Source organism: Pleurodeles waltl, chromosome 8 (genome assembly GCF_031143425.1).
Source record: "Pleurodeles waltl isolate 20211129_DDA chromosome 8, aPleWal1.hap1.20221129, whole genome shotgun sequence".
In the NCBI taxonomy this organism is placed as follows: Eukaryota; Metazoa; Chordata; class Amphibia; order Caudata; family Salamandridae; genus Pleurodeles; species Pleurodeles waltl.
This window is the reverse complement of record NC_090447.1, coordinates 408,891,684-408,903,719: the sequence shown is the minus strand read 5'-3', so window position 1 is coordinate 408,903,719 and position 12,036 is coordinate 408,891,684. Positions and strand designations below refer to the sequence as shown.

General features: G+C 44.9%; 1 protein-coding gene across 2 annotated transcripts in view; it reads left to right on the top strand.

Moving 5' to 3' along the window:
* The window catches only part of GABRB3 (gamma-aminobutyric acid type A receptor subunit beta3), an 887,545-nt gene that overhangs the window by 754,728 nt on the left and 120,781 nt on the right, over nt 1-12,036 (top strand). For both annotated transcript variants that reach the window (XM_069204276.1, XM_069204277.1), the window contains one exon: nt 8,953-9,197. In XM_069204276.1, coding sequence (XP_069060377.1) covers nt 8,953-9,197 — 245 coding nt within the window. The remainder of the gene's footprint in view (nt 1-8,952; nt 9,198-12,036) is intronic.

Here is a 12,036-nt window from a genome sequence, read left to right as displayed (position 1 = left end):
ATCATCGAACCCTGCAATCTCTGGCCTCAGCACTGATGGCAGCCATTGTCCCTGTGTCTAGCCTCCCCCCTCCAACTTCCTCCACCCAGACCCGATCCCTTGTTCCCCAGCTTATCCCAAGCACACCATCAAACAAGCATGCATACACCTCAACACACACAAGTACCTCAGGCAACATAGGCACCACACAACCCACAGGCACTCACGCAAGCATCACCCACATACAGACACAGCAACATCCACTGCCTCCACTGTGTCCCCCTCCTCGTCGTCTCCCTCCTCCCTCCCAGTGTCGTCTACACTCTCACCTGTATGCACTACATCTACAGGCACTAGGACTCGCACCAGAACACCCAGCACCACACCCCGCTCACCTGCACTCACTACTCCCACTACCATTTACACATCCCCTGTGTCCATTCCCAGTGTGTCTGTGACGCCCCCGCCCAAAGTACACAAACGCGGGCACCCACACACCCAACATCCATCCACCTCACGATAGCCTCCAGTACCTGCACCCAAAACACCTAAAGTTACACCTCCTACAACCACCTCCTCTTCCTCCACTCCCAGACCCCCTCCAGCTATCCATCCCAGTCTTCGTCAGTAACTCTTCCTCAGCAACGTTGACCTCTTTGCCACCACCCCCACCCCTCCAATTCTTAAGGCCCGTAGTAGCACCTCAGCCAAAAAAACACCAGGACCTGTGGTGCGTGTTCAAGGTGTCTGGAGTGCACCGGCCACCAGGGCAGCCAGAGTGACACAGAGCCAAAGCACTGCCAGTTCACCCCATGTGAAGCACCTCAAGTTGGAAAGTGGCCGACGGGACAGGGTGAAGACTCCTGGCGGCAAAACTGCTCACAAGGGTCCCAGGGGGTTTGCAGAGTCAGCTGTGACTCCTCCAAAGGTGGTGAGGGGCCAGAAGAAGTCTGGTAAGAGCAGCACGGCGGAGAAGGGCGCCATCCTCCCCGGCGGCCGGGATGCCACCGCCAGCACCGTCGTCACTGGTCAGGAGACCACCGCCGGAGTCAGTGCCCAGGAGGGCAGCAGTATCGTCACTGGTCAGGAGACCACCGCCGGAGTCAGTGCCCAGGAGGGCCCTGGCAGCCACAGCCCCGCTGGGCAATGAGGGAGCGTCATGCCACACACCAATGCACAGGTCAGAGACCGCCATGGCAAAGCACTGCTGCACAAGGAAAAGACCGCCATGGCAAAGCACCGCTGAACAGGGCAAAGCACCGCTGAACAGGTCAGAGACCGCCATGGCAAAGCACCACTGAACAGGGCAAAGCACAGCTGAACAGGTCAGAGACCGCCATGGCAAAGCACCGCTGCACAAGGAAAAGACCGCCATGGTGAAGACCGCTGAACAGGGCAAAGCACCGCTGAACAGGTCAGAGACCGCCATGGCAAAGCACCGCTGAACAGAGCAAAGCACCGCTGAACAGGTCAGAGACCGCCATGGCAAAGCACCGCTGCACAAGGAAAAGACCGCCATGGTGAAGACCGCTGAACAGGGCAAAGCACCGCTGAACAGGTCAGAGACCGCCATGGCAAAGCACCGCTGAACAGGTCAGAGACCGCCATGGCAAAGCACCGCTGCACAAGGAAAAGACCACCATGGTGAAGACCTCTGAACAGGGCAAAGCACCGCTGAACAAGGAAAACACCGCCACATCAAGCATCGTTATCCCATGTACAGCTGGGACAGTGACGGAACAGGAACCGTCACAGGGAGCCTGATGCAGTCTGGGCACCAGTCCCCCTCCAGAACCAGTGGAGACTGTTATCCACTTGAGAGACTGTGGCTTTGCACTCCCCAGGATTGAACAGTGGGCAAACCACCCACTGTAGAGACTTGAGAGACTGTGGCTTTGCACTCCCCAGGATTGAACTGTGGGCAAGCCACCCACTGTAGAGACTTGAGAGACTGTGGCTTTGCACTCCCCAGGATGTAACAGCGGGCAAACCACCCACTGTAGAGACTTGAGAGACTGTGGCTTTTTACTCCCCAGGATACATCAATGGGCATGGAGCCCCGTCGTGGATCTGGCGTGGTGCTGTAATCCGGCTGAGGTGCCCCCCCCCCCTTCTTCCCCCTGAGGTGCCTGTTGTATTTCTATCTGATGCCCCTGCAGTGTTCTCTCCGTTTGTGGACAGGTATCTAGTGTGGGCCTCGCCCATGCTTTTTTGGACCAGTGGTGCACGGACATTGATATGTGCATGCCTGCACTACTTCTCGTAATGTACATAATTTTGAATGTGTATAGATATCTGTATATATTTGGAACTGTATTTTGATACATTACAATGTTTGGACTGATTTCCTTTTGTCTTTGCATTCTTCCGGGGGGTTGTGGGTTGTTACAGTGATGTTTGGAAATGCATTGGTGTGTGTGTTGTAATGTGCGAGGGTGGGGGTGGGGGTGTTGCGTGTGTGTCCCCCTGACTTTTGCCTCCCCCCTCCCCTATGTCATAGGTGCAGTACTCACCGTTGTCTTCGGCGCCGCCGTTGCTGGTGTTCGTAGATGAGCAGGAAGACAAGGGAAGGGAGTATTCCTCCTTCCTCGTGGAGTGTGTTGAGGTGAGCGTTATCTCCATTGCTAAAGCTGTTTCTGCCGTGTTTTTATCCCCAGTGAATCCGCCCCGGAAAAGGTGGCGATTGGCGGGTTGTAATACTGTGGGCGGTACATTGTCTTCAGCCTGTCTGTTGGCGGTGACCGTCGCGCTGCTTGTCTGTACTGCCGTGGCGGGCGGTGTGTTAAAGTGGCTGTCTATGTTGGCGGTTTCCGCCACGGTCATAATTCCCTTTTTTTGTCCGCCGGCCTGTTTGCGGAATTACCGCACCTTTAACACCATCCGCCAGGGTTGTAATGACCCCCATAGTGTGGGCAAACTATGTCAACATTAGTTACAAACTTCCACACCAACAGCTGTTAAAGAACACCTTAGTCTTCTGTCAGAAGATATAGACTTACAAGAATTCTTGTTAGGTCCTAGAAAACCATGCACAAAACGTTTCTTACATGCAATATATAATGAAATTGGAAAACCTTCCCAAAAGGAACCTGCTGCAAAGGTTAAGGCAAATAGATCAGGAAAACTTGCAAAAAGCTCTAGCCATTATCGATAATGATATGAACACATTGTCCAACCACATTTACACCCTAAGCAACATCGTGTCATCTGCAATTGACATTATTCAAAACAACATATCATTTTTACATCATGGATAGCATCAATTTAGGTCCAGTATGCAGTGGGTTCGACCCTACAAGTTCTTAAAAGTGGCCGGGTGCCCTGGCAATATTTAAACTCCACGGAGTTCTTTGCTGCATTTAACTTGACAGAGAAACAACAGATGATGGCTAAGAAAGAAGTGACTTACATCATGCTTAACATTGAAAAGTTAAAAAAGTTGCCTTTTTCTGTGGCAGAAATTCCATCTGCATTATGGTTAATACACAGAGTAATCTGCTCATTTCAACATTTCAATTCATGTTGTACATAAAACACATTCCAGTAGGCAGATTTGATTGGCTAGGAGATAGTTACATTCATGAGGTGTGAGAGCTACCCTTTCTGTACAAATGTTCCAATGGCGTGAAGGAGGTCTTTCTTATCAGCAGTGAATGTGAGACTTCTGTGAGCCATTCAATGATTTGTTAAAACAGCTGTCCTTAAACACACCATGTAATTCTTCAGTAGCAAACTTAGCTTGTTAACTGAAGGGTGTTCCTGTCTCTTTGATTCGCTCAGCATTCCAGGCGCTCTTGAATGGGAGTTATGTGATGCTGAACGATGAAAGCTGTTGTGGTATGCAGGCTGGCATGGTCTGCATGGTTTTGATCTCCAAAATTGTGACTTGTTGGAGAGTGTGCTCCCCCTGCCTCCACGTGAGAGATAAAAGTAGCAGACATATGACCTCCTCACATTGCTACACCTAATGTTAATTTTCACAAGCTGAACAGGCTGGAGGCACTTCCCGCTGGGATTGTACACTTTTTTAAGGCTGATGGTTCTTCTGGTTTTGTCAGTACTTTTCAAACTGTCTTTGGAGTAATACCTTCAGCCATACACTCAATGTTTTCGAGTGTCTTTGAGAGATTCCCAATAACTTTCACTAACAGCTGGTTAACTTTTCAACTGCCTGAGTGGGATCTTTCCTGAATTTCATCACCATTTATTATACTGGTGAATTTTTGCGGGATCACGACTATTGCTGAATATTGATATTTGGCCTAAATTTGCATCTATTTTTGTTCATTCGGCCTGACTTTGGCCTATCCTGCTTGTCAACATGGACATTTTATTTCTTTAATGTATATTTTAACCTGCTTTTACATACTAGTTTAGGAATAGTGATTTTTATATAGGGGTTTTAGAATAGTCCTCTGCACTCTTGCACCGGCAATAGGGAGCAAGTTGTGGGGTTATTTTAGCGCTTTGGATAGGCTCATTTATTTTAGCTTTTGGGCCTGTGGCTTGTGCCTTTTTGCCTAGCATCAGTTTAGTGGTTCTGTTTTACTATTTTTATCAGTCGTCCTTCCATGCAGAATTTGTCATCAGTTCTTTTGCGCAACATTTCGTCTTATGCTCAGCCCAGGCTGTACATGATTGTTTATCAAGTATTGCCAGTCCAAAGAGTACAATGTCTATTCTACACAGAAAAGACACATTATTTCACCAGGGCAGTTCTCAAAACAACAACACATTTTGTTATAAAACAACAAGTTGTCACAAACCAGGTTATAGGGGAACATTACAGCCAGCCATCTTATGCTGTACCTTGTTGTCACAGTTCTACTGAACCTGGCCTCGTCGCTCCATCCACTTGAGAGGACTGCTCGCATACCAACAGGTAACCCCCTCCTGCTAATTATACGTGTATCGTGATGGGTCTTCCTTGAAAAGACTAGTATGAGCACATTAGAGCTAACACCGCTAGCATTTTCGTGTAGATTTTTAGTAGTGCAGGTAGGGATTTTAAATTCACTAGTGTGACAGGAAATTGGAACTTTTTATCTGTTTTTCATTTCTGGTCACAGTGATAATAGTGTTGTGTTTTATCTTCCTAATAATTGTAAGTCATACCTCTGCATAGAATGCAGTTCCTTCAGTAAATGTATTGAACCAAATCTTGCTTCTGTTTGTCGCTGCATGTATGAGTCCTATGTAACTGAGAGAAAGGGGTAAGCTGTTTTACCACGACTTCCATGAGAAGTCATAGAGTGTCATGAGTCAGGCTGCAACAAATCACCTTTTACTTCTGGGTTGGGTTGAGATGCCGCTAGCTAGCTGAAAGGGTTAGGCCGACATCTGCCAGACGGTGTGGGATAAGACTCACTCCCCCACACGTGGTGGTGCTGCTACCCAAAACCAGCAGTCACATGCCCATGGCAAGAGTCCTAAGACAAAGAGGAGGGATCAAAGAAGGAGCAGGGGTGTGACAAAGTCCCCTGCAGTGCGGGAGGGCCCAGGGTTTCTTATTTTGGAAGGAGCCCCCTCACCCTTTAAGCCATGCCAATGCATGCCTTGCAGAATGCGTGCAGTGGTGTGAAATAAGAAATAGTTAAATGCTCAGGAAAGCCACTCTACCTTCCTGAGCAGGCCCCTGCAGGATGGGGGTGGGGTGCAACCATTCAGGGGGCCCCCATTGAGCCCATGACCAATTAATGTCTACAACCTGGGAGACGCTGGGGTCCATCATCACATTCTGCAGGGTACCCCATCATTTTGCATTGTGCCACTCTGAGGGAGAGAAGAGCTTAGGGAAGAATAGGGCTATGTGATTGTGGGATGGGCAGAGGCCCCCTCCCTGCTCACCCTACACACACATAGCCCTTTTTCTGACCTCATCCAGCTCCCTTTACCCTGCCTCTGTGAGTATAGATGTAGACCCTGTCATTTCTTCTGCAGCGGTACAAAGTTATCCATTGATAGTCTTATTGAGAATGATTCTAAGTCATGACGAGAGAACATGCTGTTGAGGTGCCAACTCATAGGCTTTGATGCCTTGTGTGTGATTACTTCAGGGAGTGTGTCTAATGTGCCCATTTCTTGTGGGGCAAGGTATAAAAGTCACAATGTGGATGTTGTGCTGAGGTGGCAATGCTTAGCTAAATGTATGAATCTGGTTTTGTGTTGTTTGAGTAATATGTACTTTCAAAAAAGAATCACAAAACTTATAATTTACAAGTGAGGTAATGTTCATCATCCAAGAAAATTACCCAAACTAGAGTACAAGATTGTTCCATTGTAGCAAATTTAGCCAGCAATACCAATCTACTAAACATAGTGTAAGATCTTAAGGAACACACAGAAGTGATTAAAGGATCTTCCCCAGGCAAACAAAATGCTTGATTTTACGGTACTTGTGGCATACCTCGCTAGTATAAAACTGACTGAGATTTAAAATAATGTAGTAAATATTCACCTATTATAGACCCAGATGTGCAGTTTGCTTTGCCATCAGCTAAATATCTCATTGACATTCTTTCTTACTTCTCTTTCTCCCTTCTCTACTTCTCCATCCTATTAATTATCTTACTCTCTTTACCTGAATCTCTCTCTATTCTGAGTCGCTCGTCTTTTTTGTGCCTCCTTTCTCTCACTATTGCTTGCCTTCTCTATCCAGTCTGTCTTCCTAAAACTGTTTCCGCATCACTGTTTTCCTTCATTTTCTCCCTCCCCTTTTTGCCTTCTATTTTTTCAACTGCTTCTCCTTTACACCTCCCATCCTCTTCTGTTCCTCTTTTATTTTCCCTTCACTCTTTCTGTCCCTGTTCCTCTGGACTGCCAGTCTCGTCATTCTTGCCTTTAGCTCTATATTTTTTTTCTTCTCTCTGCCCCTTCCTTTTCAGACTTTCCCTTTCTCTCCTTTTCTCCCTTTTTCACTTTCTGTTTGTCCTCCATATTTCTATCCATTTATTTCTGTATCCCCACTTTCTTTAACTTACAATTTTGTTTCTTGCCTTTCTTTTTTTACCCTCATTTCCTCCTCTCACCAACACATTCTGTTATCTCTGCTTGTCTGCTCTTTTCTGTATGCGTCCTATTTATTTATTTCTCTCCTTATTTCTTCCCATCCCATCACTTTCCTCATTCATTTGCTTTCTTTCTTTCCCTCTTTCTATCTTTTCTGTGTATTTTTAACTCTTTGTTCTATCACCCTCCTCTCTCTTCCTGCTTTACTTTCATCTTTGTTCTCTGTCCATCATCCTCTTTTCTTTCAACCCTCACCATTTTGTAGGCTACTCATTTTCAATATACCTCATAATAGTGCTCTCCGAAGCCCAAATTTTCAGTGTTTATCAATACACCAGAAAAACATGAGTTGGCCATGCACATTTTTTTAAAGCATAGAGCATTGCACAATTGGTCAGCCCACTTTAGCTATTGGCCAACTTCAGATTGTGAGCATCAGAATGTTGCTCTTTTCACAGTAGTTCCATTCAGTGCCAGGAATTGCTTTTGCAATGTTTGCTTTTGAGGCCCGCAAATATTAGCGTTTAACCATTTTTAAAAATATATTAATGATTGTCCAGCAGCTTCCCCAAATTCTTTTACAAAAAATGACAAAACAAGCATGGACAAAGTCAAAAGGCTGGTGACCAACACCAAAGCTATTCGCTTTGCCAATGATTGTTATGTGGCGTACAATGCATACCCTTGTGTCCAATTGTTCCTCAAGATACAGGGCCAACTGTATGCAAACATTTCTTACATTTTGAAAAAAATGCGATTGTGGCCACTCCTAACCCACTTGTAACTTCATACTATGTGTACTAAATACAACCAAATTCCAGAATGTAAAATATCTCTTGGACAGTTCATGTCAAAATAGTGTCATGTATTATGATTGTCCTTGCATTACTAAGAAAACGTACAGACTACAGTTAAGATTTATTTTCTAATGTGACATGTACCTTTCATTGTCTTTAAAAAGCAAACCTTTTTTCAGAATATTATCATTGTTTTCTTTGCCATAATTATATACCAATTGTAGATTCCCTTTTCTGTTTTTGTTGTATAGGACACACAGGTCAGTCCCTGGATGGCTTCACCTTCTATTTATTTGACATTTATGGTCACTGCTATTTTAAACCTCCTCCCAGAACACATTATGTGGTGCAGGCGACTATTTATTATTGTGAGAAGCAGTGCACAAAATAAATAAACCCCTGATTGTTTTCCAAGGCTGTTCAGCTCACTTATGACATCTTTTTTGTCAGGATGTAAACTTGCAATGCTCGCCACAAAGGTTCAACTGTGATCTTAAACTCAAGAGACCTGAAAAGGCAATAAAATTATTTAACTCAAAAACATTTGGTGAAGAGGTACCAAACTGAAAACTGTTTACTGGAGATTTTATTTCAAGTAAGACACTCTCCCAAAAAATGTAGAAACTACCGTTTTTTTAACTATGCAATATTATTGTATTCCCTTTATTTTCCTTGTTTTTAAAGTTATTGCAATGACAGTCTAATTCTCAAAATGGTTATCTAAAACACTGCAATGAAGTCACCCTTAGAAATGTTCTTGACTGCTCCCCAGTTGTCCGAGATTACCTTGACATGTAGCTTTCTTAACCTTTTCCCAACTGTCAGAGATTTCCTTGACATGTAGCTTTCAAACTGCAATCGATTGGCTCAAACAAGACGGATGAATAGTTTTTTCTAATAGCTTTCTGAATTTGGACTGGGCTCTTGTATTTCAATTCTTTATTAAACTTTTATAAGTGAACAAATAGTTATAGATTGTCCATTAAAAAACATAAATTCACATTAAAGAGATTCCACTGTATGGACTGGGCTCTTATTGGTGCGTCAATGTTAAGGATAAACAACACTACTAACCGTGTGGGTTTGACGTTGGAATGCTCTCAACACAATGTAGAAATGCATATATACTTTTTACTGAAACAAAATATCTTTATGCTTTTTTTTGTAGGAATTACAACTGTACTGACCATGACAACAATCAACACTCATCTTCGAGAGACGCTGCCTAAAATTCCCTACGTGAAAGCTATCGACATGTATCTTATGGGATGCTTTGTATTTGTATTTTTGGCCTTACTTGAATATGCCTTTGTGAACTATATATTCTTTGGAAGGGGTCCACACATACAGAAGAAATTTGCAGAAAAAAGCTCTAGAGTGAACAATGATCGCTCAAAATATGACACCAATCAGGTAGGAGAGTTTTCTCATTTGGAATGTTCTCCTTTTTTTCATATATTCCATACTCCCTCATGCCAGGCCATACTTTTAGCATATTGTGGAGCTGTTTCTACTATAGAAACCCATTATGCATTTCTTCGATAGTTGTCTTCAATCTAACTATATGGGGAAATCATTTGTATGTAATGTTCGTTGATCATTGTCTCAACCATTCAGAACAGTAGATTTCATATATTCTTTTTAACATGTTTAATTGAAAAACAAGTTGCACAAAAATACATTTGTCACACCTCAGTTTTAGGGCCTAATTCATAGTTTAACTGACAAGGTAACAAATGTGGTGGAGTACCCTATCTGCCAAACTGACAGTCCACCCTCTCTGTTCAGTGTCAAACGCACCATCATGTTGCCCTTGCTGGTAGAAACATGGCCCATTACCACCCTATTTAGAGTGGATCGTCTGATGTACTTTTGTTTCAGTTTGGAACTGCCAGAGATACCTTGGCAGTTCCGGACAGAATAAAAAGTCCCCTTTACCCTGGGAGAATAATCTGAGGCTCTCAGGATCTTTGGTATTTTGTTTTTCAAAAATAAATTGCAGCTCTGGAGTTTATTTCTGAAAAACAAAGAAATTTGCTGAGCAGTCACATGAAACAAGGTGGCTTCTCAGCACTCTCCAACTGTTGTCAGGGATCTCCCATGGCAGTGACTTCTCTGTGGGAACAGAGATCTCCATAGTGCTAGTAGAAATCTCTAAATATAATAGGGTGGGCTTAGATGCTTTTTTGTTTCCACAAATTCTGGCTATTGTGTGTTCTAAATACCTGTTGGACTTGGCCCTCTCTGCAGTGTCACCCCCAAACATTTCCCCTTCTGTCCTCCTGTTTTGCCAACTTCATTTTTGTTGGCTTTAGATTTCTAGCAGTGTTTAGCAGTGGTAAAGTGTACTCAGTGCTTGTTTGTGCTCCCTCTCTAAAGTATGGTTACATTCCCTTACAAACCTAGTAAAGTGGTGCTATGCGTGCCCAAGGCCTGTAAATGAAATGCTACTAGTGGGCCTGCAGCACTTATTGTGCCACCCACTTATGTGGTCATTTAAAACTTTCCGCTTCCTGCCATTACAGACTATGAGCAGTGTTAATCTGCCAATTTTACTTGGCAAAATAAACTCCTTGCTAGGCTTAACACCCCCCTCCACCTTTTATTACATATTCATCACCCTAAGGTAGGCTTCAAACTGTCCATAGGGACATGTACTTTTAAGTTTTATATGTCCTGGTTTCAGTAATGTGGGGCCTGCCTTTTCCATTGGTTAACATTGGGTTATCTTATTACATTTAAAATTTGATAACCCTGTATGAGAACAGGTAGGAATATCATGATTGGGGTCTAAGGGTTTGTAATGTGAAATCTTCTTTAATTGTAAAGTCGGGTTTTAAGTCACGATTCTAAAAATGCTACTTTTAGAAAGTTGGAATTTTCTTGTCCTAACCACTAGGTGCATGCAGTCTGTTTTCTGTGTCACATGACTAGGTGTAGTTGGCAGTTGGCTTTTGCGTATTCCTGCAAGCTAGTAGATGGACTAGGTGTTTGCAAGATGGGCCATCCTAGCAGGATGAAGGGGCGGAGCTGTGCACAGCCTCCCTTGCACTTCAAAGACCCTGCCTCAGCTTACACACAAAAAACTTGCATTAGCCTATTATGACTGCAGACAGTCTGGGGCCAGGGCAGGAAAGCAGAAAATTCCAGGCACTTCTGTGTGACGAATACTCCAGGAGTTTCCTTCACTTCAAAGCTGGTACCAGATATAATGCTAGGTCTCTCAGACCCACTCTCCAGGTTACTCCTGGATTTGTGTAAGGACTCTCTGAGGCCTGCTTTCCTGCTTGAACCCAAGACTTATAGAGTCACTCCTAGGGATAGTTGCCTGGCTTCCTGATTAGAGATTTTGGGGCAGAAAAGTCTCCACTGTTTTTGAACCTGCACCGGGTCCCAGCCTGAGTGAGTCTTGACCCTCCAGTTCTGGACCCTTGGAAGTGATGCAAAAGGTGCCCAAATAGCCCAGATCCAAAATGTAGGACTGAGAAAAATTTCTGCCAAAAGGTGCTCTGACAACCTAGAGGGGACCGGGACCTACTTGCTTACCAATCCATTCAAGGTGCATTGCCGGTCATTCTGACTTTGCAGCTGCTCCTACTACATTTGTCTCCACAGCTGCAAATCCTGTTCTGCAGCCCCTTGCAGAAGGAGTATCTGGCCTCATGGATCCCTTGTCAGCTACATTCAGCAGCTTTGTCCCATTAGAGATTTTCGACTTCCATAAAAGAGACTTGGGAGTTCATTATGACCCCGGCGGTAGTACCGCCAACAGCCTGGCGGTACATACCGCCACATTATGAGAATGGTGGGTTGGCTGCAGCCAACCCGCCACTTCTCCACTCATGCCGCCATGGCGGTATCAGCCACCTGGCCGGAAATGTCAGTCTCCATCCCGGCGGCCGGCATAATACCGCTGGCAGCATTTTGAGCCTGTCTACCACCATGGTTTTCGTGGCGTTAGCACCGCCACGAAAACCATGGCGGTAGGCCCTACCGATGACAGGGAATTCCTTCCCTGTCACCAGTAGGCGGCTCCTCCATCTCCCCCAACACCCACCTGATGCCCCACACTGCCCCTCCATCCAACCTTCCCCCACCCCTTCTGATCCTCTCACTCCCCTCCACCCGGCATACACGCACACACCTGCATCACGCATTCACCCAATCATTCACACTGGCATACACGCATACTTCCAGACATGCACGCACACATTCTTACACACAGTCACACTGACATGCAGACACACTCACT